Here is a 27,766-nt window from a genome sequence, read left to right on the forward strand (position 1 = left end):
AGAAATAGGGATTTGAAAAAGCCCTAGACAAGCCTGTTACTATAATGAACAATTAAAACTTCCACACTAGCACGTGCTACTCTTCCAAAAGATTCACACATCTGCAATCATTGTGAGGACACTGGGCAAGGGAGGTGTTGTTTTAAATCTCTTTTTCTAATCTTGAGGATCTTAAAAAAAATATCATCAGCTTCCTTTATTTGCCTAATTTCCAACCTAAAAATTCCTAAGATGACCAGTGTAAAAAGTGGCGGGTCGCCGAGTAGAGGGAGGAAGAAAGAGGTAAAAAGAAGGAATAAAATATACTTAGAGCTGTTCCACCATCGTCTGAGATCCCCAGGCTGATCTCGCCCAAGTCTCAGTCCCTCCGGGCTCTCTGAAGGACATTGAGGGGACCCCTGGTCACGACTTCCCAAAGGAGACAGTCTCCCAAGACAGATACCTTCCCTGGCCACTCGCGCAGCTCCCCCTGGTCGCTTGGACCAACGCTCAGAACTCACACCGCCGCCATGTTGTCGTCTCTATAGATACAGGACGCGCAGGACACGGCGTCTCCTGGTATCCCAGGGCAACGACGGCAACCCGAAGGAGTCAAGGATCAGAGAAGGCGAAAGCTCCGCCCAGCTTTAACGCTCACCACCATTTTTTATTCTCCGACTTACCCTGCTAGCAGTAACTGTCTTCTACCAGTCACAACATAGTTGTCGTGACGTCCCCACAATCCTAGCTTTAGTTGAAGACCAAATTCAGAGGAGGCTACTACAAGGACTTGTCACACCAGTGGGAGTTGTTTCTGTTCTTTTCCGATACCCCTCGGTGACATAGGGTCAGAATCTCAACTGGAACTTTATTCTGTGATTGCAATTGTTAACTTAAAAGCAGCCGGTAGTTATTTCTTATTTGCATATTACTTTGCAAATTAATTCCTTTTGCAGGTGGAAGAGAATGTGTTCCAGGCATTTTCTCCTAGCATTTCCTCCTGCCCAGCACAAAGCTAACTCTTTTGAAGGGATCTGAAGGTGAATGTATGAAGAAGGCATTATTACACATAATATGGATTTTTGGAAGCCCATTGGTTCATTTGTTTGTATGTCCTTTGGGAGGAAGAGTCTCATTTGGTGAAGACTCCTTAGGTGGGTGAAGCTGAAAATCTCAGAGTTCATTCATGGGCAATTAAAGATGTTTCACTACCCAGGACAGTGATGGAGGTGGGTGTTGGAGGAGAGAACTTAGAGACTCTAGCGGTAAACCCAGAAAACAAACTCTCATTTTGGGAAAGTTGGAGTATATCTGAAAGGTGAAAGATAGACTCAGATGACAGTGTTGCCTGAGTTGGCCTGGGAGATCACATGGCCAGAGGCTGGCTGGATTGGAGGGAAGGGTCAGACCCGGGGGCCCATTAAGTTATGCCAGCACAGTTAGGTCTGGAGTTTTCTTGGGATCAAGGAATGTGGAACTCAGTAAGCTTTTCACTGGTTTTAACGTTATTCTCAGAATAGGAAACCTGTACTTTGGACATTACCACTTTTATGTTGTTTGTGGTTTCTATAATGATTTCTTTTTTGTTTTCCTCTAAGCTCTTTTTGAAATGTTCAGCCTGACTCAGCTGGACCTTAGGAACAGGGAAAGGGACCTGTTTGTCCATTCTTAGGCCAAATAGGGTGTAGTGACTCTGGGGGCAAGGCTTGGTGGTGGCCTGAGGAATCCCAGCGAGAAAACCCTAAGGGGGTTAGGGTTAGAAAAGCTTATTCTAGGGACTTCCCTGGTGGTCCAGTAGTTAAGACTCCATGCTCCTAATGCAGGGGGCCCAGGTTCGATCCCCGGTCAAGGAACTAGATCCCACATGCTGTAACTAAGAGCCTGCATGCCGCAACTAAAGATTCTGCACGCCACAACGAAGATCCTGAGTGGCACAAATAAGACCTGGTGCAGACAAATAAATAAATAAAGATTTTAAAGAAAAAAAGCTTATTCTAGGAGCCACACATCCTTGTGCCTCTTCACTGAAGGAGTGTCCCTCCAGAGCTGGCCTGCTCAAACCTTGGTGGATTCTGGGGTTGGGACGGTGAGAAGGGATTTGTAGTTGGTCCTCTGTGGGCTCTACTTCTGCAAGTTTCTAGCTGCCTCCTGGGAGTTCTGCTGGTGAGTGACCTTGACTCGCATGGTGGACTCCCAGGGAGAGGCCCAAGCTGGACTTTGCCGCAGGAAGCAAACAGCATGGAAAGGGGTGTGGCAAGGGGTTGAACCTGAGGAGGGGAGAGGAAGTTGGGTTTGCCACAGAAGTCCTTCATTTCAGGATCCCAGACGTATGGGAAATAATGGGTGCTGGGTCCTGGTGACCGTCTCCTCCATGGACCCAAGAAAGACAACAGGGTGGTGCTATTTTGTTCAAGGCTATGAACAAGTGTGGGTGATGATTCAGTATACTGATGAAGACCAGGATGTGCAAGAAAGGGAGGAAAGAGGACGAGTAGGAGGACTCTGATCCTCCTGGCTGGAAGCAGAGGAGTGGGGGTAATAAAGATAAAGCACACTCCGTGATCTGGGCTTCAGCACACACAAAAATATCTTTTCTAAGCCTTTTTCCCATAGCCATTCCCCCCCCCCGCCATTAAATAGAGAAGACTCTGGGCTGGGAAATCAGGCAGACCTGAGATTGATCCTGACTGCCACTTACTGGCTGTGTGACCTTGGGCAAGTCTCATGACCTCTCTGAGCCTCATCTTTTACCTGGGGATAATTATCAGAAGGCCTATGTAGGGACTGAGTGATCAGTTATGTAAGGTATTTGACACATGGTAGACAATCAACAAAGTTACACACACACACACACACACACACACACACACAGAGGAGGGTCACTCACTATATGGGAGGCCCTAGAATTTTGCCTCTCGGCTCTCTGTTCACCCTCACCCCCTACCACCTCCCAGGCTCTCTGCTGCACACTGGAGAAGTGGAAAGTTTTTCTCCTCTCTACAACCTCCTCTTTTGTTTCTCCAAGAAGGAGGCTGCCTTGCTGCTCCAGTGTGGAGAAAGAAAAAAAGAGATGCCAGGGTGATCTGCTGTCCAGTTGGCAAGTCACTCAGCTCCAGTACTTGCAAAGCCCTCTCCCACTTTCCTTCCCCTGCAACTCTGACTCAGTTTCCAGTGTTGCTTCTGAAATCAGGTCAGCATCGAAGATGTACTTAAGTTAGGGGAGGGAAATGAGGAGGTGGGTACTCCCACAGAAGCTCCTGACCTCCGAAATTAGTAGGGTAAATCTTCTAAGCCCAGCCTGATGAATGAAGAGAAGACTATAGCTAAGAGGGCCACTGGGGTGGTTCAAGGCTGGATCTAGGAGCAGGCATGGAGCACTCTCTGCATTAGACTGCCATGGTCCCCTGGGTTGCTTGGTGTGGAGAGGGTGTGTCAGGAGATTGATGGCACCTCCAGCCTGAAAGGGCTGCCAGGGCACAAATTTGGCAGGGGCTGGGGGAAGACTGCCATATGGCAAGGTAATTCAAAAGAAAGAGTTCCATTCTGCCTGAGACCCCTATAGGTTTTTCTAACTCTCTTGTGTCAGCCCAAAGCCCCTCTTCAAATTGCTTCCTCTACTCATTGCCCCCATCAAATGGTGAATAGGCACACAGACCAACAGTAGGGGGGGTGGACAGAAAATGACATGAGGCTCAATCCCAGAAGACCGAGTTCAAGTCCTGATTCTACCATTTAAGAGCTGAGCTGGGACTTCCCTGGTGGTCCAGTGGTTAAGACTCTGTGCTTCCACTGCAGGGGGCATGGGTTCTATCCCTGGTCAGGGAACTAAGATCCTGCATGCTGCGTGGTGCGGCCAAAAAAAAAAAAAAAAGGTTAAAAAAGAAAAAGAGCTGAGCAATTTGAGGCAAATCATTAAACATTCCAGAGCCTCACTTTCCCCACCTGTAAAATGGGGGCAAACAGGGGTAGCATTCAAAATACTTAAAAATTGGTAAGTTATGGGTACTGACCTATGAGAATGGACACCAGGGGGCCTTAGAGCCCAAGCTGGGTCCTGGGAGGCCACATTGTGCCAGGCCTTAACCTTTTAGTTGCTGGGTTGTGGGGAAGCCTGCAGGTGTGGAGAGAGGACTGGGAGAGCAGCCCCAGCAGTGGAGAACCCAGCCAGTGACTATTCACCAACTAGTACCAAAGTATTTCCAGATTTTAACAACCAGTGCAGCTACACTGGATAGTGGTGGCGTATTGGTTGAAAGTGAGACCTGAGGAAAAATCCTACCTCACCAGCTACTGTATACATGGTTATTTATTTTAAGCCAAAACTTGAAGTGTCTCTCCTTCTAATTCCTCCTGATTGGTAGAGGACCTGCCACCACGTCTAACTGCTCTGTCCCTCTAGTCTGTGCAGGCTTCTTCTCTGTGTTAGCTCTCCTAGCTGTCTTCCCCTACACCATCTCCTACAGACTCTCCAGCTCCATGCCCCTCTGACCAGCACCATGGACAGCTCCAGCTGACCAGCCCATCCTAGGCCATCCCCTTCCTCCTGCCTTCTCTCTCCTCTTACCCCACCCATGCCAGCACAGAAACCCTGAGGTATGAACTGAATGTAGGTCACCCCTGAGAAAACAGTACAGTGGAATTGTTCAGAACAAGCTCTGGAGTAAAGCAGACTGGATTTGAATCCCAACCCACCAGCTCTCAGCTGTTTGATCTTATTGCTCCATTTCTATAAGACCCAGCCTGCTCTTTTGTCAACAGTGAAAACTTTAACAGCTACCTCAAAGGTCGTAAGGTTTAAGTGGGATAAAAGGTTTAAAGAACTTAGCACAGTGCCTGGCTCATTATATGTTCCGAATAAATGAAGAACACCATTATTCTGTGACTTTCTATCCTATTTAATTCCTCAAACCCTTTTCCAATCCATCTCTGATGAGGCCCTCTCTCAGGTAAAGGTATTATAACATGACCACCAGCTTAGTGTAGCTGGCCTCCTTCGGTGTGAAAGTTGGCTTGGACTTCAAAGATGGTAATGAAGCCAACCTTTGGTCCATGAGATTCTCTCTTTATTAGATTTTTTTTTTTTTGCATTTAAAAAATTTTGAGTTAATTTTAGACATACACCAGAATAGTACAGGTGGTTCTCATAAACCCTTCATCCAGTTTCCCCTTAGGTTAACATCTTACATGACCATAGGACACTTATCAAAAAGAAGAAATTAATGTTGGTACAATGATACTATTAACAAAATTACAGAATTTATTTAGATTTCACAAGTTTGTCCACAAATGTCCTTTTCCTGTTTCAGTAGCCAATCCAGGATCCCCCCTGGGGCATTTCCTGAGACTTTCCTTGTTTTTCATGACCTTGATTCTTTTGAAGAGTACTGTCAATTGTTTTGTAGAATATTCCTCAATCTGGGTTTGTTTCTCGTGATTAGAGTAAAACGTGCATTATTGGGAAGCATAACACAGAGTTATAGGCCCTTCTCAGTGCATGATATCAGAGGGTACATCGTGTCAATATGTATTATTGGTGATGTTAACTTTGATCACTTGGCCAGAGTGGTGTCCGCCAGGATTCTCCACTGCAAACTTGCTCTTTCCCTCTCTTTATTAGATTTTGAACATGCCCATCTTTTACTTCTCTAGAATTAAGTGTTCAGAACCAAGAAACCTGTCCTCGCTGTAACCCATCCATCTGTACACTCCCAACCACTCCTGAGCCATACCCATTTCCTATGACCTGCCTGGTCACTTTCCTGTGAGTTTTCTGTTTTCCTTTATACACACACACACACACACACACACACACACACACACACACACACATACATTCCTTTCCTTTCTTTCTTTCTTTCTTTTTTTTTTTAACATCTTTATTGGAGTACAATTGCTTTACAATGGTGTGTTAGTTTCTGCTTTATAACAAAGTGAATCAGCTATACATATACATATATCCCCATATCTCCTCCCTCTTGTATCTCCCTCCCACCCTCCCTATCCCACCCCTCTAGGTGGTCACAAAGCACTGAGCTGATCTCCCTGTGTTATATGGCTACTTCCTACTAGCTAGCTATTTTACATTTGGTAGTATATGTAAGTCAGTGCTTGTCTCTCACTTCGTGCCAGCTTACGCTTCCCCCTCCCCGTGTCCTCAAGTCCATTCTGTATGTCTGCGTCTTTATTCCTGTCCTGCCCTTAGGTTCTTCATAATCTTTTTTTTTTTTTTTTTTTTTTTTAGATTCCATATATATGTGTTAGCATACGGTATTTGTTTTTCTCTTTCTGACTTACTTCACTCTGTATGACAGACTCTAGGTCCATCCACCTCACTACAAATAACTCAGTTTTGTTTCTTTTTATGGCTGAGTAATATTCCATTGTATATATGTGCCACGTCTTCTTTATCCATTCATCCGTCGATGGACACTTAGGCTGCTTCCATGTCCTGGCTATTGTAAATAGAGCTGCAGGGACATTATGGTACATGACTCTTTTTGAATTATGGTTTTCTCAGGGTATATGCCCAGTAGTGGGATTGCTGGGTCATATGGTAGTTCTATTTTTAGTTTTTTAAGGAACCTCCATACTGTTCTCCATAGTGGCTGTATCAATTTACATTCCCACCAACAGTGTAAGAGGGTTCCCTTTTCTCCACACCCTCTCCAACATTTATTGTTTGTAGGTATTTTGATGATGGCCATTCTGACTGGTGTGAGGTGATACCTCATTGTAGTTTTGATTTGCATTTCTCTAATGATTAGTGATGTTGAGCATTCTTTCATGTGTTTGTTGGCAATCTGTATATCTTCTTTGGAGAAATGTATATTTAGGTCTTCTGCCCGTTTTTGGATTGGGTTGTTTGTTTTTTGATATTGAGCTGTATGAGCTGCTCGTAAATTTTGGAGATTAATCCTTTGTCAGTTGCTTCATTGACAAATATTTTCTCCCATTCTGAGGGTTGTCTTTTCGTCTTGTTTACGGTTTCCTTTGCTGTGCAAAAGCTTTTAAGTTTCATTAGGTCCCATTTGTTTACTTTTGTTTCTATTTCCTTTTCTCTAGGAGGTGGGTCAAAAAGGATCTTGCCGTGATTTATGTCATAGAGTGTTCTGCCTATGTTTTCCTCTAAGAGTTTTATAGTGTCTGGCCTTACATTTAGGTCTTTAATCCATTTTGAGTTTATTTTTTGTGTATGGTGTTAAGGAGTGTTCTAATTTCATTCTTTTACATGTAGCTCTCCAGTTTTCCCAGCATCACTTATTGAAGAGGCTGTCTTTTCTCCATTGTATATTCTTGCCTCATTTATCAAAAATAAAGTGACCATAAGTGCATGGGTTTATCTCTGGGCTTTCTATCCTGTTCCATTGACCTATATTTCTGTTTTTGTGCCAGTACCATACTGTCTTGATTACTGTAGCTTTGTAATATAGTCTGAAGTCAGGGAGCCTGATTCCTCCAGATCCATTTTTCTTTCTCAAGATTGCTTTGGCTCTTCGGGGTCTTTTGTGTTTCCATACAAATTGTGAAATTTTTTGTTCTAGTTCTGTGAAAACTGCCATTGGTAGTTTGATAGGGATTGCATTCAATCTGTAGATTGCTTTGGGTAGTATAGTCATTTTCACAATGTTGATTCTTCCAATCCAAGAACATGGTATATCTCTCCATCTGTTTGTATCATCTTTAATTTCTTTCATCAGTGTCTTATAGTTTTCTGCATACAGGTCTTTTGTCTTCTTAGGTAGGTTTATTCCTAGGTATTTTATTCTTTTTGTTGCAATGGTAAATGGGAGTGTTTCCTTAATTTCTCTTTCAGATTTTTCATCATTAGTGTATAGGAATGCAAGAGATTTCTGTGCATTAATCTTGTATCCTGCTACTTTACCAAATTCATTGTTTAGCTCTAGTAGTTTTCTGGTAGAGTCTTTAGGATTCTCTATGTATAGTATCATGTCATCTGCAAACAGTGACAGTTTTACTTCTTCTTTTCTGATTTGGATTCCTTTTATTTCTTTTTCTTCTCTGATTGCTGTGGCTAAAACTTCCAAAACTATGTTGAATAATAGTGGTGAGAGTGGGCAACCTTGTCTTGTTCCTGATCTTAGTGGAAATGGTTTCAGTTTTTAACCACTGAGAACAATGTTGGCTGTGGGTTTGTCATATATGGCCTTTATTATGTTGAGGTAAGTTCCCTCTATGCCTACTTTCTGGAGGGTTTTTATCATAAATGGGTGTTGAATTTTGTCGAAAGCTTTTTCTGCATCTATTGAGATGATCATATGGTTTTTCTCCTTCAATTGGTTAATATGGTGTGTCACATTGATTGATTTGCGTATATTGAAGAATCCTTGCATTCCTGGGATATACCCCACTTGATCATGGTGTATGATCCTTTTAATGTGCTGTTGGATTCTGTTTGCTAGTATTTTGTTGAGGATTTTTGCACCTATGTTCATCGGTGATATTGGCCTATAGTTTTCTTTCTTTGTGACATCTTTGTCTGGTTTTGGTATCAGAGTGATGGTGGTCTCATAGAATGAGTCTGGGAGTGTTCCTCCCTCTGCTATATTTTGGAAGAGTTTGAGAAGGATAGGTGTTAACTCTTCTCTAAATATTTGATAGAATTCGCCTGTGAAGCCATCTGGTCCTGGGCTTTTGTGTGTTGGAAGATTTTTAATCACAGTCTCAATTTCAGTGCTTGTGATTGGTCTGTTTATATTTTCTATTTCTTCCTGTTTCAGTCTTGGAAGGTTGTGCTTTTCTAAGAATTTGTCCATTTCTTCCAGGTTGTCCGTTTTATTGCCATATAGTTGCTTGCAGTAATCTCTCATGATCCTCTGTATTTCTGCAGTGTCAGTTGTTACTTCTCCTTTTTCATTTCTAATTCTATTGATTTGAGTCTTCTCCCTTTTTTTCTTGATGAGTCTGGCTAATGGTTTTTCAATTTTTTTAATCTTCTTAAAGAACCAGCTTTTAGTTTTATTGACCTTTGCTATTGTTTCCTTCATTTCTTTTTCATTTATTTGTGATCTGATCTTTATGATTTCTTTCCTTCTGCTAACTTTGGGGGTTTTTTTGTTCTTCTTTCTCTAATTGCTTTAGGTGTAAGGTTAGGTTGTTTATTTGAGTTGTTTCTTGAGGTAGGATTGTATAGCTATAAACTTCCCTCTTAGAACTGCTTTTGCTGCATCCCATAGGTTTTGGGTCGTTGTGTTTTCATTGTCATTTGTTCCTAGGTATTTTTTGATTTCCTCTTTGATTTCTTCGGTGATCTCTTGGTTATTAAGTAGTGTGTTGTTTAGCCTCCATGTGTTTGTATTTTTTACAGATTTTTTCCTGTAATTAATATCTAGTCTCATAGCGTTGTGGTCGGAAAAGATACTTGATACGATTTCATTTTTCTTAAATTTACCAAGGCTTGATTTGTGACCCAAGATATGATCTATCCTGGAGAATGTTCCATGAGCACTTGAGAAGAAAGTGTATTCTGTTGTTTTTGGATGGAATGTCCTATAAATATCAATTAAGTCCATCTTGTTTAATGTATCATTTAAAGCTTGTGTTTCCTTATTTATTTTCATTTTGGATGATCTGTCCATTGGTGAAAGTGGGATGTTGAAGTCCCCTACTATGATTGTGTTACTGTCGTTTTCCCCTTTTATGGCTGTTAGCATTTGCCTTATGTATTGAGGTGCTCCTATGTTGGGTGCATAAATATTTACAATTGTTATATCTTCTTCTTGGATTGATCCCTTGATCATTATGTAGTGTCCTTCTGTCTCTTGTAATAGTCTTTAAAGTCTGTTTTGTCTGATATGAGAATTGCTACTCCAGCTTTCTTTTGATATCCATTTGCATGGAATATCTTTTTCCATCCCCTCACTTTCAGTCTGTATGTGTCCTTAGGTCTGAAGTGGGTCCCTTGTAGACAACATATATATGGGTCTTGTTTTTGTATCCATTCAGCCAGTCTATGTCTTTTGGTTGGAGCATTTAATCCATTTACATTTAAGGTAATTATCGATATGTATGTTCCTATTACCATTTTCTTTATTGTTTTGGGTTTGTTATTGTAGGTCTTTTCCTTCTCTTGTGTTTCTTGCCTAGAGAAGTTCCTTTAGCATTTGTTCTAAAGCTGGTTTGGTGGTGCTGAATTCTCTTAGCTTTTGCTTATCTGTAAAGGTTTTAATTTCTCCATCAAATCTGAATGAGATCCTTGCTGGGTAGAGTAATCTTGGTTGTAGTTTTTTCCCTTTCATCACTTTTTTAAAAAATTATTTATTTTAGGCTGCGTTGGGTCTTCGTTGCTGTGCTGGGCTTTCTCTAGTTGCGGTGAGCGGGGGCTACTCTTTGTTGTGGTGCGCGGGTTTCTCATTGCGGTGGCTCCTATTGTTGCGGAGCATGGGCTCTAGGCACGTGGGCTTCAGTAGTTGTGGCTCACGGGCTCTAGAGCACAGGCTCAGTAGTTGTGGCACACGGGCTTAGTTGCTCTGCCGCATGTGGGATCTTCCCGGACCAGGGCTCGAACCCGTGTCCCCTGCATTGGCAGGTGGATTCTTAACCACTGTGCCACCAGGGAAGCCCTCCCTTTCATCACTTTAAATATGTTCTGCCACTCCCTTCTGGCTTGCAGAGTTTCTGCTGAAAGATCAGCTGTTAACCTTATGGGGATTCCCTTGTATGTTATTTGTTGTTTTTCCCTTGCTGCTTTTAATATTTTTTCTTTGTATTTAATTTTTGATAGTTTGATTAATATGTGTCTTGGCGTGTTTCTCCTTGGATTTATCCTGTATGGGACTCTCTGCACTTCCTGGACTTGATTAACTATTTCCTTTCCTATATTAGGGACATTTTCAACTATAATCTCCTCAAATATTTTCTCAGTCCCTTTCTTTTTCTCTTCTTCTTCTGGGACCCCTATAATTCGAATGTTGGTGCATTTAATGTTGTCCCAGAGGTCTCTGAGACAGTCCTCAATTCTTTTCATTCTTTTTTCTTTATTCTGCTCTGCAGTAGTTATTTCCACTATTTTATCTTCCAGGTCACTTATCCATTCTTCTGCCTCAGTTATTCTGCTATTGATTCCTTCTAGAGAATTTTAAATTTCATTTATTGTGTTTTTCATCCTTGTTTGTTTGCTCTTTAGTTCTTCTAGGTCCTTGTTAAACGTTTCTGCATTTTCTCCATTCTATTTCCAAGATTTTGGGTCATCTTTACTATCATTACTCTGAATTCTTTTTCAGGGAGACTGCCTATTTCCTCTTCACTTGTTTGGTCTGGTGGGGTTTTACCTTGCTCCTTCAACTGCTGTGTGTTTCTCTGTCTTCTCATTTTGCTTAACTTACTGTGTTTGGGGTCTCCTTTTTGCAGGCTGCAGGTTCATAGTTCCTGTTGTTTTTGGTGTCTGCCCCCAGTGGGTAAGGTTGGTTCAGTGGGTTGTGTAGGCTTCCTGGTGGAGGGGACTGTTGCCTGTGTTCTGGTGGATGAGGCTGGATCTTGTCTTTCTGGTGGGGAAGACCACATCCGATGGTGTGTTTTGGGGTGTCTGTGATCTTATTATGATTTTAGGCAGCCTCTCTGCTAATGGGTGGGGTTGTGTTCCTGTCTTGCTAGTTGTTTGGCATAGAGTGTCCAGCACTGTAGCTTGCTGGTCGTTGAGTGGAACTTGGTCTTAGCCTTGAGATGGAGATCTCTGGGAGAGCTTTCGCCGTTTGGTATTACATGGAGCCAGGAGGTCTCTGGTGGACAAATGTCCTGAACTTGGCTCTCCCAACTCAGAGGCACAGGCCTGACACCCAGCCAGAGCACCAAGACACTTTTGGGAAGTCTGAGGTCTTCTGCCAGCGTTCAGTAGGTGTTCTGTAGGAGTTGTTCCACACGTAGATGTATTTCTGATGTATTTGTGAGGAGGAAGGTGATCTCCACGTCTTACTCTTCCACCATCTTGAAGGTCTCCTCTTTCTTTCTTTCTTTCTTTCTTTCTTTTTCTTTCTTTCTTTTTGGCCGCACCATGGCTTGTGAGCGCTTAGTTCCCTGACCAGGGATCGAACCTGGGTCCTCAGCAGTGAAAGCGCAGAGTTCTAACCACTGGACTGCCAGGGAATTCCCCTGAGTTTTCTTAAGTTGGGCATCCAGAGGTGTGTGCAGAAGCCAGATGCAGACACATCTGGAGTTTATGAGGGTAACAGGGTACTTCTCAGTTCATTTTCATGGACCTTTTGTCAAGGCCCAGCAAGTTTCTGCTTGCAGGGGCACTCTGAGAAAACGTGGCCAGCAACTGTCTATGGGAATGTCCAGCCCCTTTCTCAGGTCTGGCCCCAAACTTTGAGCACTTTCTTCAACATATAACATTTGGGTTTTTTAAATCTCTAGTAGCATTCCTTTCTTGACAGTGTATAACTCCTTGCTACCCACTAGCCCAGATCCAGGAACTTCCTTCCTTCCAGAAGGCTCTTCACTACTCCAAGAGTTTGCTATCACCAGATATCCTGCTACCAGAGTAGATACATAGCATTCTTTCAATCGAGTGTGGAGAGATGTGCTTTTCCAACCCTCCCCTTTGTCTCTCTCTGCCCCAAATCTATTCCAAGTCAGTGTGTCTTCTCACACTGCCCCTTTAGAAGATGAAGAAGCACCACACCTCCTCCAGCCTCATGCAGACTCCATTTTAAAAAAGCTTTTGTGTAAAAGTATATTAAAGGCTTCTGGAGAGCCTCAGGAGATGCCTTCATCAAATCCCATTCCCTCTTTGCCCTTTGTTCTGGTTACCATGGCTGTGTAAGAAATAACATCGAGATTTCAAACAACCGTTTTATTTTACTCATGATTTTGTGGGTCAGGAATCAAGAAGGGCTTGACCAGGCAGTTCTTACTTGGACTCTCTCATACAGTTACAGTCAGATGTTGGCCAGGGCTGCAGCCTCCTGAAGGCTCCACTGGACTGGACCTCCAAGATGGTGCACTCACACAGCTGATGGTTGATGCTGGCTGTCGGCTGGAAGCTCAGCTAGGCTATGGCTGGGAACACCTATCCATAACCTTTCCAGCTTGGCAAGCTCAGGGTAGAACCAGGCAGAAGCTACATGGCCTTTTCTGACTTAGTCTCAGGCCAGATTCAAGGGGAGAGCAGTGTCAAATAATTTATGGACATATTTTAACCATTGCCACTCCCATCAAAATAAGATCCTCTCACAGCATCTAGAACTTTGTTTTTCCAGGACCACCTTCCTGGAAGGTTCTTAGCTACCCCAGCCCTATCAGATCTTTAGGTGGAGGCTGGGAGCGCGTTCGTCCCATTCCTCATCAGTTCCCACCTCCCTCAGTTTGCTGCTGCAGGGGACCTGAGTTCTGGTCTGGACTCTGCTACTGTGTGATCTTGGGAAAGTGACTTCACCTCTCTGGGCCTCAGTTTCTTCTCTGCAAAGTAGGAATTGAAAATAACCTCACTTCACAGGATGTTAGGATTTTAAAAGGATTTTATGTAAATAGCAGACCCAGCAATTGATGCTCCTGATTGTGGAAGAAATATCTGTGGACAAGTCATTTTCCCTCTTGGAGACTTAGTTTATTTCTCTCTGCAATGGGGGGTAATTGCCTTATCCTGCTTTCCCATGCACATGAGAGGGGTCTTACACGGACTGCAGGGAGTGCCAGCCCAGAGATTGAGGCTCCCCAACCCCTACCTGGGTGGGAAGCCCCCTACATCTATTCCCTGTGAGTGCAAAGCAGCCTGGGTGTGGCTTGAGGCAGCGCAGGCTTGCAAGGTGGGGCCGCTATCTGCCCTACCTGGCCTTATCAGATACGGGCTGGCCACAGCTCGGGCCAGTGGAACAAAGAGGCTTTGAAAACAAGGCTGGGGTGTGGGATGTGGGCCCGAGCTCCCGGAGGTGCGCTCCACCCAGGGGACAGAGGGCATGGGTTGGGAGAGCGGCCACCGCCAACACCTGCCAGAAGTTTTCCTGCAGCAGGGGCACCATCTGAGGTGGGGAGCAGGGCCTGTGCTCCCCACTGAGGGCCTCCATTCCTTCTTTGGGGTGTTGCCTGCTCCAGCACTTCCCACCAGGCCCTCACCTCTGCCCCTTTTATGGGGTGAAGCGTTTCTCCCCTCCTACTTCCATTTCCCCTCTTGGCACCTTTGAGCCCCAATCGCACTGGCTCCCAGTCCTTGGCATGCCCTACAGTTCTCCTCCGTGCATCTGCTCCCAATGACCCAGCCACCTACTCTTGCCCAAGTCACACATACCCAGCCCAAAACCACTTCCAGGAAGTCCCCAGACATTGTACATCCCATCCCCACCCCTGGTCATCTCTCCCCACTTCATCCCGTGCGACACTGTAAGGAACTTCTCTCTAAATTTTCACCACCTGCAGAATCTGGCTGAGCCTGGCAGAGGCCCAGGCCCATCGAGGCCAGAGTTTAAGGTTGTACGAGTTATACACTGCACAAGGGCTCTAGGCTGGGCAGACAAGGCGGGGGGGGGGGCCTGAAATCCAGACGTTTTGCATGCCCCGCATGACCTCAGTGTGAAGCCTTCTCCTAAACAGACTTCCTGGCGCCAGGCCAGGAGAGTTGTCTTTTCTAGTTGCATCTCCTGAAGGGGTGTTTTGCTAAGATTTTTAATGGAGGGTCACCTGTTTCCGGTTCCCATCCTGGGGCTGCAGGTGCTAACAGCAGGCCTGGCTGCCTAAAGGATTGTTGCATTGGTTCAGCCCTTCCCAACACGGTGCTGCTCACTGTCAGAAGCCACTCCACAGGCAGCCCCTTTGGGTGGGAGTTGGGGGAGAGGGGTGAGTGTGAGCCACAGGGCTTCGGAAGAGACGTGCCCAGCGGTGATGGGGTCTTTCCAAACGAGAGAGGAGGCTGCAAGGACAGCTTGGGGATGGGTACCTGAGGAGAGGCCTCGCACAGACTAGTTGGGAAGGCAGGTGCAGTGGTCCCCGTGTTGTGGGCAGTCTGCCCAGGCAGCTTTAGAGGCCTCACAGCCAGGAGCTCCCCTAGTTTGTCTCCTGGACTCCCACAAGCCAGGTCTCCCCGAGCACCTGAGACTTCAGCATGGTCTTCTATTTTTTTTTTTTTTTTTTTAGTATTTCTTTCTTTCTTTCTTTGGTTGCGCTGGGTCTTAGTTGCGGCATGCGGGATCTTTTAGTTGTGGTATGAGGGATCTTTAGTTGCGGCATGCGAACTCTTAGTTGTGGCATGCGGGATCTATTTCCCTGACCAGGGATCGAACCCAGGCCCCCTGCATTGAGAGCATGGAGTCTTAGCCATTGGGCCACCAGGGAAGTCCCTCAGCATGGTCTTGCACCTTGCCTGGACTGGGATATCAGGGGCTACTCTCAATCTCCTCCCCATGCACTTCCGGGATGGGGGTAGGGGTGCAGGCAGAGAGAGCAAGAGCCTGGAGGGTCCCTTGAACCCAGGTAGACCAGCCTTGGACAATGAAAAGAGAAGATATCTATATGGGCAAGAAATCCCGGGACATCTCCCTTGAAGGTACGGACACTAAGGCCAGAGAAGGACCAAGGTCAAGGGCGTGGGGGAGCTGGATCTCATGTTTAAAAACCCAAAGTTGATGTGCGCCCCTTCCTTGCCCTCATTGCTCACCTGAACTGGCTTCAAGTCCTGGTCATTCTGCTGCCTAAATGTCACCTTCTTTCTGACCCCATGGCCACCTCTTCAGTCCAGGTCACCAACTTCTCTGCCCAGCAAATGAACTCCCTGCTTCCACAGCTGTCTCTCTGGTCTGTGCTCTACAGTGCAGCTGGGTGGGCTTTCTGAAACAATCTAGTTGCAAGCTTTTCCAGACTTCAAACCTCCTGGGTGCTCCCCAAGCCCCCGAGATAAAGTCCGAATTTGGGGAACACAAGGATCTGTGTTGTCTAACTCCGGCCAGCTCTCTACATCAGCTTTGCCATGCCCACCTGCGCCAGATGGCTTTGAGATGCTGACCTGATGCTGGTTCCTCCAAGCCTTTGCATTTACCATGTCTTCAGCCTGGATCTCTTCCTTTACTTAGCTGCCATGCAAACTTCTCCTTGCTCTACCTGCAGCATCCTCGCCTCCAGGAAGTCTTCCTAGTTCCCAGCATCTCCATGGCACTCTCATAGCCCCTGTGAGGATGTCAGCCATAACACTCAACATATGGTGTGGACCTTTGTCTCCCCATGCTGCTCCCTGCCACCCGGGAGTTCACTGAGTACAGGGACTGCCTCTTTCCCTCATTCTGACACAGTGCCTGGCACAAGGGTGTCCAGCAAACGATGACCAAACAATGACCATTGTGGATGCAGCTGCCTTGGGGGCTGAGCTTAGGCCCGAGAGGAAAGGCAGGCATGGGGCCAGTAGCTACCCGGGCCTGGGCAGTATGGTTGACCTTCCTCTGGACCTCGGCATCGTACAAAGGATAAGCAAGCTGGGTTCTGGTGGGAGGAATTGAGGCCATCGCACTGCAGAGGTGGAGGATGACTTTCCAGGCTGTCTCTGCTTGTCCAGCTGGCACTGTCACTGCAGTTCTGGGCCACTATTCCCAGAAAAACTGCAGGGCCTCACCTCTACCCCAAGGTTGGTCTTTTGAGGGTCTGAATTCAAAGTGTTTTTCTGAATCTTTGCAGCCATCTCTGTCTGAAGAATAAATGTGTTTCCTGAGGAGATTCTTACAGAACAGAAAGGTCTAGGGACACCAAATGGCTCTGTGTCTGCAGGACAAAGTATGCCCAGGTCCCGTAGGAGAGGCAGGTAGGCCCCCCATAGGGGAGAGTCTCGATCTCTCTCCCCCGAACCGCCCTCTCCGCCACCATGCAAACTTTCTATAAAAGAACGAATGTGCAAATGAATGGACAAGAGCCTCCTGACCTTGACCTTTTGTTTCTCACTGCAAATGAGTTCATAGATGTTCTGGTCCCTACGAACCTGGTCCATGAGAGTCTGCCACAAGGTGATGAGTAGTACACTCATCTGGCAAATCTGACAAAACAGATTTCCGGTCCTGAAATGCTGAGCGTGCCTTCTGGAAAAGACCCAAGTTCACCAAGGGAAAAGCCTTGTGGTAAGAACAGTGGACCTGCGAGCAAGATGCATGGGTTCAAATCCTGCTTCTGTCACTTGCTGCATAATCTTGGGCAAGTTACTTAACCTCCCCATACTTCTGTGTTCTCATCTGGAAAATGGTAGGATTACAGTATATACCACATAGGATTGTTATGAAAATGAAGTGGGTGCTACATGTAAAGCACTTAGAACAATGCCTGGCAATGGTTAGTCTTCATTAAATGATAGCAGTTGTCATTCTAGTCTGTGGGGGCCTATTCCTCCCAGATGACACAGTCTCCAGGGCAATGAAGTTTTCTCTGGAGTTTTCCTTCATGGAAGGGGGGATGGTAAGGTAAGAGTCTGGGCAGTCATGCCCCCCCTCCCCCCGCCTTCCCACACAGAAATCTCTGTCAGAGGATAGAACCTGGGCAGGGGTGTCCTTTAACAACTGGTTCTCCATGGTCAGGGGAGCTCTAATTTGTAGCATATGCCAATTTCCATGGTGTAAATATGCCCACTATGGCCTATTTCAACTGGCTCACAATATTCCTGAAAATTTAACAACTGTATCAAAGGACCTGGGAGTCTCAGATGGTCTATAATGAGTACAGAAAAACCTGCTATGGGATACAGAAACCAAGAGAAAAGGAAGAAGGGGGTCATCGTGTCTTGGCAATAAACTGGCATCCTTTAGACTAAGCAATGTTTCTCAAAGTGTGGTCCATGGACTCTCTGCCGTGTTTGGGGTATTTGTAAAAATAAGTTCCTGGGCCTCAATCTGGATCTATTAAAGCAGAATCCTGAAAGTGGGACCAGGAATCATTTTTAAACAAGCTGCCCAGATGATTCTGAGGTTTGAGAACTGCTAGGTTAGGGACCCCTGACTTACCCAAGAAGTCAGGATGGGCCACAAGGCAGGTGTGAATTCTACAGAATATTTTCATACCACGGTTCATTATCCACTGTGAAAAATCAGAAATTCAGGCCCTGAGAAAGACCAGAATAAGCAGGGAAAGCACCTTAAATCAGGCACAAGGAGATTGTTCTAGATGAGTGAAATGACCATGGACTAGTTACATCAGTTCTTTCTCTGGTCTAACTGTTTAGGGCAAACTTTGGAGTCAGCATGGAAAGGCCTTGCCTAGCACAGAGCACAGCTCTCTGTTGAGACTTTGCAGACCTACTGGGTGAGAAAGGGCCCAGAGAGTGGGTGGGAGCTCTGGAGGTTTTGTCCTTGGAGGAAGGTGAGCACAGCCTTGGACAGCCCCACCCATGGCTCCGGGCTATCTGTGTATCGGCCCTACTCGGCATCCTGGACACTAGGGCTCTAACAACTTAAATAATTTTTATTACAAAAGGAAGAAAAGACCAAAACATCCCCAAAATTTTCCCATGGGCTTCCCCCTCGGTGCCAATAAATAAGGTGGGGGAGACTGACCAGAGGAGGGGTGGGGTCATGGTTCAGCAGAAGTGGGAATGCAGAGCCTGGGCAGGGGTGGGAAGGACATCCAGCCCCCTCACCCAGTCCTGGCACTATGATCACATTGGCCGGAACGCAGAACTCTACACTGATAGCGACAGTCTCTGGACATGTCCCGAGGAGCGTGGCCGGAGAGGAAGGTTATGCCTCAGGATGGCCAGGCTGGCTGCCCCAACCTGCAGCCTTCTGAGTTCTAGGCAGCATTGAGTCCAGCCAGCTCCCTGCTGGCTCCCAGGGAATCTAGCAGCATCAACTGAGGTGCAAGCCCACTTAAGAGGGGCCTAAGATGGATGGAATGAGCCCTCCCCACTGGGGGAGGCAAGTATGAAAAATCATAGTGAGAGCTGGCTGGGTTGGGACCCACTGGTCTCTAGGATAGAAAGAGAGGCCACCCCCCCACTGCCAGGTCAGCTTGCAGCTTTGTCACTACACCATGATGGGGGTGGAGGACGCTGGCATTGCCCAAGTCTCAGTGATGTATACCTGTGGTGGAGGAGATGGTAGAAACCAGTGTCCAGCTCAGGTCCCTTCCAGGGCCAGCGCCCTCCTGGCAGGTAGGCCTTTGGACCCATTTGGGCAGTTCTGGGAGGGCAGTAGAGGGATCCTTTCAGCTCCCTGCCCCAGCCATGCCCAGCGAGTGGAAGCTGCCCTCTTCCAGCAAGAGACGTCCCAGGCGGTAGAGCAGCTGGGGGTACCAGTGCACACCCTCCCCTGGGGTCCAGCTGCCCCACGCCAAGCTGTGAAACAGTCGCAGGGGCCAGAAGGCCAACTGAGCCAGATGGTGGTCAGCCACGGCCGCGAAGCAAGAGGCCACCACGTCCTCCACTACCAGTGTCCCATGCCTCGTTAATGGGGCGTAGGCCCCAAGGGCCACATGTGTGGAGACGGCTGCCACTCGGGCAGGCTGCAGGCCTGGGACCCCCGCCACCAGCACATACTGGCCGGGCTGCACTTGGCTGGCAAACGTGGCCCGGAAGTGGGTGGCTGGCTCTGTGTGATTGTTGGCCGTGAAGAGCAGATGGGCGGGTGTGAGTGCCAGTCGGCGCGGGGGGTCCTGGGTCTCGATGACCTGGAAGGCCCTCAGCCTGTCTGGTTCGCGATCGAGGAAAATGAGTACGTCGCTGAAGGTGGGGTTCCCATCCTCCCCCATGGCCAGCACTCGGTCTCCTGGCCTCACGGCTGACAAGGCCACACGTGCCCCACTCTCCAGGCGCACCTGGGCTCCAGCAGGGAAGCAGCCGCCTGTCTTGGCCGCGGCCGAGTGCTCTGTGGGAAGAAGGGACATGAAGGCATTACTGCTGTGGAGCTTGGATTCCCAGTCACAGCATCCCTCCCCAGTCCAGCCAGAGTTCCTCTTGCTCCCAGGCTGCCCCCCATCGCCATATCCTGTCCCCTGCCCCCCACTTTCTATGCAGCTTGGAATCCACCCCAGCCCACAGTGTGACCTTCTGCCCTCCTCCCCAGCCTAATGCTTTGCCAATGAGAGAGCATACTGAGGCTCCAAGACCCAGTGGGTGTGAGGGAAAGGGCCCCCCTGAAGCCCAGGTGAAGCACCCCCCATCTGCTCCCAATCCTGACAAGGCTGTGAAGTAGTCAGAGAGGCCAGAGGTCAGCTGAGCCAAGCAGTGGTCAGCTGTGACTTGACACCCAAAAGCTGCAGCTTCGTCGAGAAAGCAAGTTGCTTAGCACCTCTGGCATCTGGATGTCCCATTATTTCTCACCCATTGCTCAGATGCTCCCCAAAATTGCCCTCTCAGACTGACACCCCAAGTTCTGTGCCAGAACCGGCCCTTGGAGTCTATACTCCAAGGGAGAGGAAGACCAGTCAGTGGCGAGAATACAGACTCCTGGGGAAGCTCAGAGTGAATGGCCAGGCCAGGGTGTGGCTCAGTGGCAAGGGTGAAATCACCATCTTCAGTTCATGTGCTGGGTCCTTGTGCGGGGACGGGACACAATGGCATCAGTGGATGGGATGCAGAATAGTGTTTGGGGGTTAGGAGTTATGAAGGCAAGTGGCCACCCTAGGAGCTGGCACCTGGCAGACGTTAGCAGGTGAAGGGTTGATGTGACTTGAAGCAGACACAGTTGGCAGGGAAGTGCTGAGGGGAAAGGTCAGGGTGGGGTCACCACTGTGAGCCCAGGTGGGATCAGGAATAGTAAAAGCCTGCCTGGTCTCAGTGTGCCAGGTCTGTGAGTGTGACAGCTGCATGGGGCCGGCATGGAGGGCTGAGCCTGCAGCGAGGGGGGACCACGCTGGCAGTCACACAGGAACCATTTGAAGCATCCATGACTGGGTTCAATGCAGGTGACAGGGACGCTGACAAGATTTGAGGGAGGGGACAAGGCCCCAGTGCCTGCCAATTCTGATCAACAAGGCGGCCAATCTGGGAAAATCCACTTTATTAAGTCCACTCTGTTTATTCTTGCCCTCATGGCTGGCTTTGCCCCCAAATGTCCAGCTTCAGGGCCCTGGAGGAGAGGTTGGGGACGCCTGCGCCCCCTGAGAGGGGCGTACACAGTGCCTTAAAGGGCCTGACCTGCAGCTGGGCTGTGGGTTCTGAACCTCTGGGCTCCTGGCTCCCGCTCAGGCACGCTGGTGTCTGGGCACACTCTGGCCCCTGGTCCCACCCCACCCGCTAGCGTTCTGCACCACACTGGGTGGGGAGGCCGTCTCTGTCAGCCTGGCTTCCTCCATCTGGCCAGCTTGCTCTGTCTTGCACCTCCTGCGGCAGGCTCTGGACTGTGGACCGCCAAGTCAGCACCCAGCGTCGCTGGGACAGGGCCCTGTCTCCCTAGGCTCCTGCCATGACACTATCAGGCACGGGTCGAGCAGGTGGTCAGGAGCAGCAGCGGGGAGCGCCGCGGACGTCCTCTTCCCCGGGGTCCCCGCCTCCATCCCTGGGAGGGCCTCTTCACCTTCTTGGCCCCGGCGGGCCCAGCGCCGCCTGTCCACGCCCTGCGGCCCCGGCCCCGGGCCCAGCCCCCCGGCAGCGGCTCACCGGACTTGACGGAGCAATGCACGTGCGCCTTGGACTCGTAATACACCCAGTCGAAGCCGGCCTCCACTGCCAAGCGCGCCAGCAGTCCGTACTTATTGCGGTCGCGGTCCGACGTGGTGATGTCCACCGCGCGGCCTTCATAATGCAGCGACTCCTCCGAGTGGTGACCATCTTCATCCCAGCCCTCGGTCACCCGCAGCTTCACCCCGGGCCACTGGTTCATCACCGAGATGGCCAGCGAGTTCAGGCGGTCCTTGCAGCGCTGCGAGAGGAAAGGAAGCCGAGTTAGGGGGAGGAGCTGGCCCGCGTACAGGTTACGGCGCAGCCTCGTCCCTCACTCTCCCACTGCACTCGCTGGAGTCGGGAAACCGGGGAGGGTGCTCTGACCCTCTCTCTTAGGAACAGAGTCGTAAAGTGCTCCTTCCCTTCTAGCATCAGCTGCCCCAGGGACCTGGCCCGCGCGGTGGCGCCACAGATCTGGAGGGCGCGTCGATCCGCTCACCCTTGGGGGCTTTTCTCTAAGCTCTCTCTCTCTCCTGCTGGGATTACTGATCCCTCCACAGACAGGGCTCCACCTTTTGAGCGCCGGGTCCCTCGGTCTCACCGCGGTACCAGGGACAGGGACCGCCTGCTGCCTGGAGAATAAAGGTGGTAGCAGAGCTGACTGCCTGCAGCCGGCCTGCTAGGCGTGCAAGGCTCGAGGTGCCCAGTAGGTGTCACCGTAGCCCCAGGGCTGAGGCCCCCGAAGCGGCCAGGGCGCAGCAGGCGCGGCAGGTGCGAAGCGCCTCAGCAGCCTGGGGGTGTGTTGGAGGGGAATCCCAAGCCTGCCTGGATCCCTCGGCGCCACAGAGCATTCCTGCTGGGACCTTCATGATCCAAAACCGGCCCGCACCCGCTCAGGGGAGGCGGCAGCCCGGGAACCAGAAGCTGATGTAAAGGCCAGTGCCTGGCCTGGCCAGATGGAGGACCATGCGGATCGTCTCCGCTGCAAGGGGTGCGCTCCGGGTTGATAAACCCAGGCAACGTTCTCCCTGAGTCGAGAGCCCTCAGCACCTCTGCGCCGCCCCTGTCTGGGAAAGGACCCGAGAAACAGAGCGTGTGATCTCAGGGAGCCGGCTTCATGCTCCGCCTCCCATGGAGTGGGAGTCGAGCCGCGCCCTGGGGGAAGGACGGCAGAGATCATCGTCTGTGCTGGCTCCCTTCGTGCCTGGAGCCCAAGGGACCCCGCAGTTGACTGAGGGGAGGGGCCTGGGGGAGAGGGGCCTTTCCACAGTCCTTCACTTTGAGGTGCCAGGCGCTCCCAAGTGTAGGCAGCCCATGTTTCGAACTACCCCCACCCCTCAGAGCCCGGGCCCCACAGACCCTTGGACTCGGTCTCCCAGGAGCCAATAGCGGCTAAAACCCAAGGCCCTGTCGGTCCTCCCAGGATGCATCCCAGGCTGCAATCTAGCTGGGGGTGCTCACTGCCCGGGGAGGGAGCTCCGCGTGTTCCTTGCCGCCAGGCTTCCAGCCACCCACCTATGTCCGCTCCGCGGCCCCTGCTCCCCGCCCCTCTATCCCCCACCACCCCTCCCCTCCTCGGGTCCAGAGCCCGGGCACGCGCTGTCAATGATTGCCCAGCCCGTGGCCCGGATCCTTATCTGCATTCCTCGGCGCCCGGCCCGGCCCGGCCACCAGCCAACCTTCGCCCCGACACCCGCCGGCCAGACCCGGCGCCAGGGCGCATGCTGAGGGCCGTGGTCTAGCTGCCGTTCCCAGAGCACCTAGAAAGCAGGCCGCCTGCCTGCGGTGGAAGCCCCGGGAGACCACTAAGGAAGGGGACGGAGATCTCTTCCCTTGCGAACCCGGCCGCAGGGAAGAAAGTTTGCTCTCCGCCCCCCCACCCCCACCCCTTCCCGAGGCGCTTGGGTTGAGCGCCGGTCCTGTTCCGAGCACGCAGAGACTAAAGTTAGCCCTGCTGTGGGGCTGCCCGGTATCCCAGCCCCTCTCTTTCAATCCATCCCCGCCACCAATTCCAGGGACCCCCCCGCCCCCTCCAAGTTCGGTCTCAGAGCCCGGAGGCCTGGCACCTCACCCTTCAACTGCAGCTGCGCCGCTCAGCTCTCGGGACAGACACGTGGGCTTGCCCTTCAAGTTCCCTTCCCCACCTCCACCTCCTGGCTCTAATATTCCCCGCTGTTCCTTAAACCCAGACCCCGCCGGGGCGCTGCTCCAGGAGGGGGCAGCGCTGAGAACCGAGAGCGCACGGGAAGGAAAGGCCAGTGGGGCCCTCCGCGCCCGGAGCTTCTTCGCCTCAGGGGTGCCAAAGCGCCTCGAAATGAAAGGGGCGCAGCCGTGCGGAAGATTAGGCCGGGAGGGACTGGTGCATCCCGGAGGCGCAGGAGGCAGTCGGGTAGAGGTACCTCCAGGTGCCGCGTCTGACCTGAGCTGCCAGCACTCCGGGGCAGAGGGGCCACCGCCAACCGGCTGGGCTGTGGCTCTTGGCAGCGGGGAGCTCTTCTCACAGCCTCCGGCGGGCTCGGGGAATACTAACACTCCGCCGGGACCCCGGCCGGCCCATCTCGGCGAGAGGGGCAGGTGCCAGGGGGCGTGCCAGCCAGTCAAGCAAAGGTGCCAGGGGGCGGGTAGGGCCGGGCAGGTGGCGGTGCTTCGGCGGCGGCGCCCAGCGAGGGCGGTTCGCGCTCACCTGGGTCATGAGGCGGTCGGCGCCTGTGTTCTCCTCGTCCTTGAAGATGATGTCGGGATTGTAGTTGGGGGTGAGCTCCTTGAAGCGCTCCGAGCTGCGCGCGATCTTGCCTTCGTAACGCCCGCTGGCGCCCAGGGTCTTCTCGGGCACGTTGGGGCTGAACTGCTTATACGCGAGCGGCACGAGCTTGCGCGGCGGCCGACGGCGGCTGCCCACCACCCGGCCCGGCCCGCAGCCCCGCGCCGCCGGCACCAGCAGCAGCAGCAGGAGCAGGCAGAACCGCAGTCGGGGCCGGAGCCGGGCGGGAGACATGGCCGGGGAGCCCGGGAGACCGGCGGGAGAGGACGCCTGGTGGGCTGACGGGTGGGCGAGTCGACGGGAGCGCTGCGGGGGCTCAGGCGTCCGGGTGGCTCCGGGGGGCTCCAGGTGGGGGCGCCATGGGCTGTGCGGCGCGGCGCAGGGCCGGCGGGACTCAGGTGCGGGGCGGGGGCCCGGGGCCCTGGCTGGTGGCGGCGCTCTGTCCCCCTCGGCGCCTCGACTCTGAGCTGCCCGGCTCGCCGGCCGCCAATAAATAGGCCGGCCCGTTTGTTTTGGCAACGCGGCGACGGCGGGGGGCGGCGGGCGGCGGGGCTGCGGGCCGCCGGTCTGGGCTGGGCTGGCCGGGCCGGCGGGCTGGCGGGCCCCGCGGTTAGCACCCCGGCCCGGCGGTCAGGCGGCTGGGGCGGAGCGGGAGCTGCTGCCGTCTGCGGCGCAGCCCGGGGCCGAGTGAGAGGGGAAATGGAAGAGATCCGGGCTCGGGCCCCGCGCAGACCGCACCCTACCCATGTCCCTGCCTCCTGTGCGCTCGACAGCAAACCTGCGGCAAGGGCAGCACAGCCTCCTCCCCCTCGGGCGGGCGGCCGCGGCACTAGCCAGCCCTCGTCCCGCTCGCTCCTCCGCCGCGCGTCCGCCCGCCCGCTGCCCTTGGCGCCCCCTGCACTGCCTGAGTCTGCCCTCCCCGCCCGGACGCGCCCCACCCCGCCTTGGCCTCGCCTCTGGGCTCCCCGCGGCTCCGGGGTGCCCCGCCAGGAGCTGCCACCCCCACGGAGACCGCAACCCACGTCGCGGCCGGACGCGAGGGGCGGGGGCAGTGGCCGGACCGCATAGCCGCCTACGGTGTCCTTTGCGGGGAAGTAAACCCAAAAGGCAGGAGGCCGCTCATAACCTGGTGCCCCACCCTGGCCCAGGAGGCGCGCCCTCTCAGCTTGCTGGAGTTGAAATTCTGTATCAACCCGGTGCACATCCCACGGCCGTCCGGTCTGAAGCTGGGAGTGGGACATTCAGCCTCATGAAGAGTAAAGGGGCGGGGGGGTTGAGTTGGGAACACTGTTAAAAGAAGCAAGATGAAGTTGCGAAGGAATAGGCCAAGGTGTAGAGAGGAGAGGCTAAATGGTGACATCAACAGAATACGGGAGAACCCCGACTGGCCACGTTGAAGACGGGCTGGCACAGATCGCAGGGGCCGGGGCTTGCTGAGAATGCAAAAAATGATTCAAAGCCGCAGCACACAGGAGCTGCTAAATAATTACTCTCTTATTTCTACTTCACAAATGAAAATGCGTGTTGGCAGTCAGAGATGTAAACACGGGTTGCATGTGTATTTTAATATGACATTCAGGAAAGCTGAATGAATTAGGATTCATTCTGTTAAAACAAGAAAAGACAAGTGTGTTAAAAACAAACACCACCACCACAAATTATGTAATTTGTTTGCAGTATTTTCTACAAATTCAATCAAGATAGAAATAAAAGGGTTTAAAAATTCTCATTGCAAGAATATTAATACAATAGGTACTGCTTATGTGCCTGATATATGGAAGCTATTAGACATTATTATACTAAGCATTCTACTTGCATTATCTAATTTAAACTTACAACTCCAAATGAGCTATTATCATCTCCATTTTGAAATTTTCATTTTCAAAAAAACTGAAGATTTTGCAGTTCAGAGAAGAAAAGCAACTTGCTCCTGGCTGAGGGATTCACCCCCTGCCCCCCACACCAACTGACACCAGAGCCCGGGCCCTCACTGGGCAGCACTCAGCCATCCAGTACAGCCTGGGTTTTGGACACTGGTAGATTTTCACAGATGTACTCACATTTTCTCTGGATCGATCTTATGAACACAAATTCAGAATTGGAAGGGACTCAAAAGAGAGTGCTTAATCCAAGCACTTCATATTACAGAAAAGGAAACTGAGGCCCACAGAAGGGAATTTAGGACGGCTCCACCAGGGTGGAGGGATGTCTGTCACTTGGAAACAAAATGGCTCGTTTCCTTTACTTCTCTTTGCCTGTACTTCCTCCCCACACCGTATGTTCGTTCTTATATTTGCATTCAGATTCTGTGTCTCCCAGTTACAGATTACTGTAACATTGCTTCTTTTCCTTGAAAGCTTCCAAAGTGCTTTAATGTATGTTTTTCGGGGTTCAAGAACTATCCCTGCAATATTCCCCACCCCCTCCCTCTCTCCTGCTCAGAACCTCTCCCAATCCAGACAAATAAGGGCTGTTTTTCAGAGGTCCAAAAAAGAAAATCCCATAGGCTCCCATGGTCACCTATCCCGGTGTTTTATAATAACTTTTTAGAGAAGTTTTGCCTTAAATTCAATCTTTCTTTCTTCTTCGTCTCAAATGCAAATTCAACTCCTTTCCTCTTTTTCTGGCCATAGAGATTAAGGCCGTTATCCTGCTTATTATCCAGTATGCATGGTCTTGAAGAGTTGTTAAATTCACTTTCAATCTTCTTTTCTCCAAGTGAAAGACAATTTCTTTAAGCTTCCCTCAGAGGTTCTACCTTATAACCATTTATTAACTTTACCATTCTTCCTCTCATTTCTTCTCTTAAGCTGTGATCCTGTTGAATACAAATCTCTGGTAAAGATCTGATCAGCGTCAAATAGGAATTACTTATGCAGTGCGGATATAGCTTGGCATCAGGGGTGCTTCCACAGCAGGGCAACCTTGTTGGTTTAGATTGTGCTCCACTAAGTCTAGACCCTCCTCGGCCTAGCAACTTAGGAGCAGTGACCAGGGTGTGTCCTGGGAGAAGCAGATGGGGGGCTAACATTTATTTAGTCCTTTCTCTATGACAGGTGCTTTAAGCACTTAGTAAAAATCTTCAGAATAACCATCTGTGCACAGCAATTATTCTCATTTTACCAGTATACAACTCTAAAGCTCTAGAAGTAAAGTAATTTGCCTGTGGTCCCACAGTCAAGACTTGAACCCAGAGCTTTTTTGCTCCAAACCTATAATCTTTTCTCAGGACACAATGGCCATTCAAGATCTGAATCTCAAATTTAGGTCGGCTTCAGTCTGATTTCCTTCAGTGGAGGAAGGGTGAGAGAACGACAGAGATTGGAAGCATCATAATTTCTACAGCAATGACCTTGGAGCACTTTTAATACAATTTGGGGCCTAAGGACCTTGGTCATTTCTTAGCTGTCTATGTTCTTAGCTGTTCAGTTGATGTAGGGTAGCTTCTGAGTTGGGGCAATCCATTAGACCTATCAGACAAAGCCTGGCTCTTTTTCTGGTGACTGCCAGGCTTTTGC

The 27,766-nt window shown here is 50.3% G+C and overlaps 1 protein-coding gene across 1 annotated transcript; it reads right to left on the bottom strand.

Annotated features, from left to right (window-relative positions):
* Positions 1-18,381: 18,381 nt before the first annotated feature.
* IHH (Indian hedgehog signaling molecule) lies at positions 18,382-24,745 on the bottom strand. The gene is made up of 3 exons (XM_061205099.1): positions 24,171-24,745; positions 21,485-21,746; positions 18,382-19,751 (listed from the first exon to the last, which is right to left on the bottom strand). Exons 1-3 carry the CDS (start codon positions 24,480-24,482, stop codon positions 19,093-19,095), a joined length of 1,233 nt encoding a protein of 410 aa, XP_061061082.1. The 5' UTR covers positions 24,483-24,745; the 3' UTR covers positions 18,382-19,092.
* Between the last annotated feature and the right edge of the window lie 3,021 nt (positions 24,746-27,766).

Source organism: Eubalaena glacialis, chromosome 1 (assembly GCF_028564815.1).
Source record: "Eubalaena glacialis isolate mEubGla1 chromosome 1, mEubGla1.1.hap2.+ XY, whole genome shotgun sequence".
NCBI classification, from domain to species: domain Eukaryota; kingdom Metazoa; phylum Chordata; class Mammalia; order Artiodactyla; family Balaenidae; genus Eubalaena; species Eubalaena glacialis.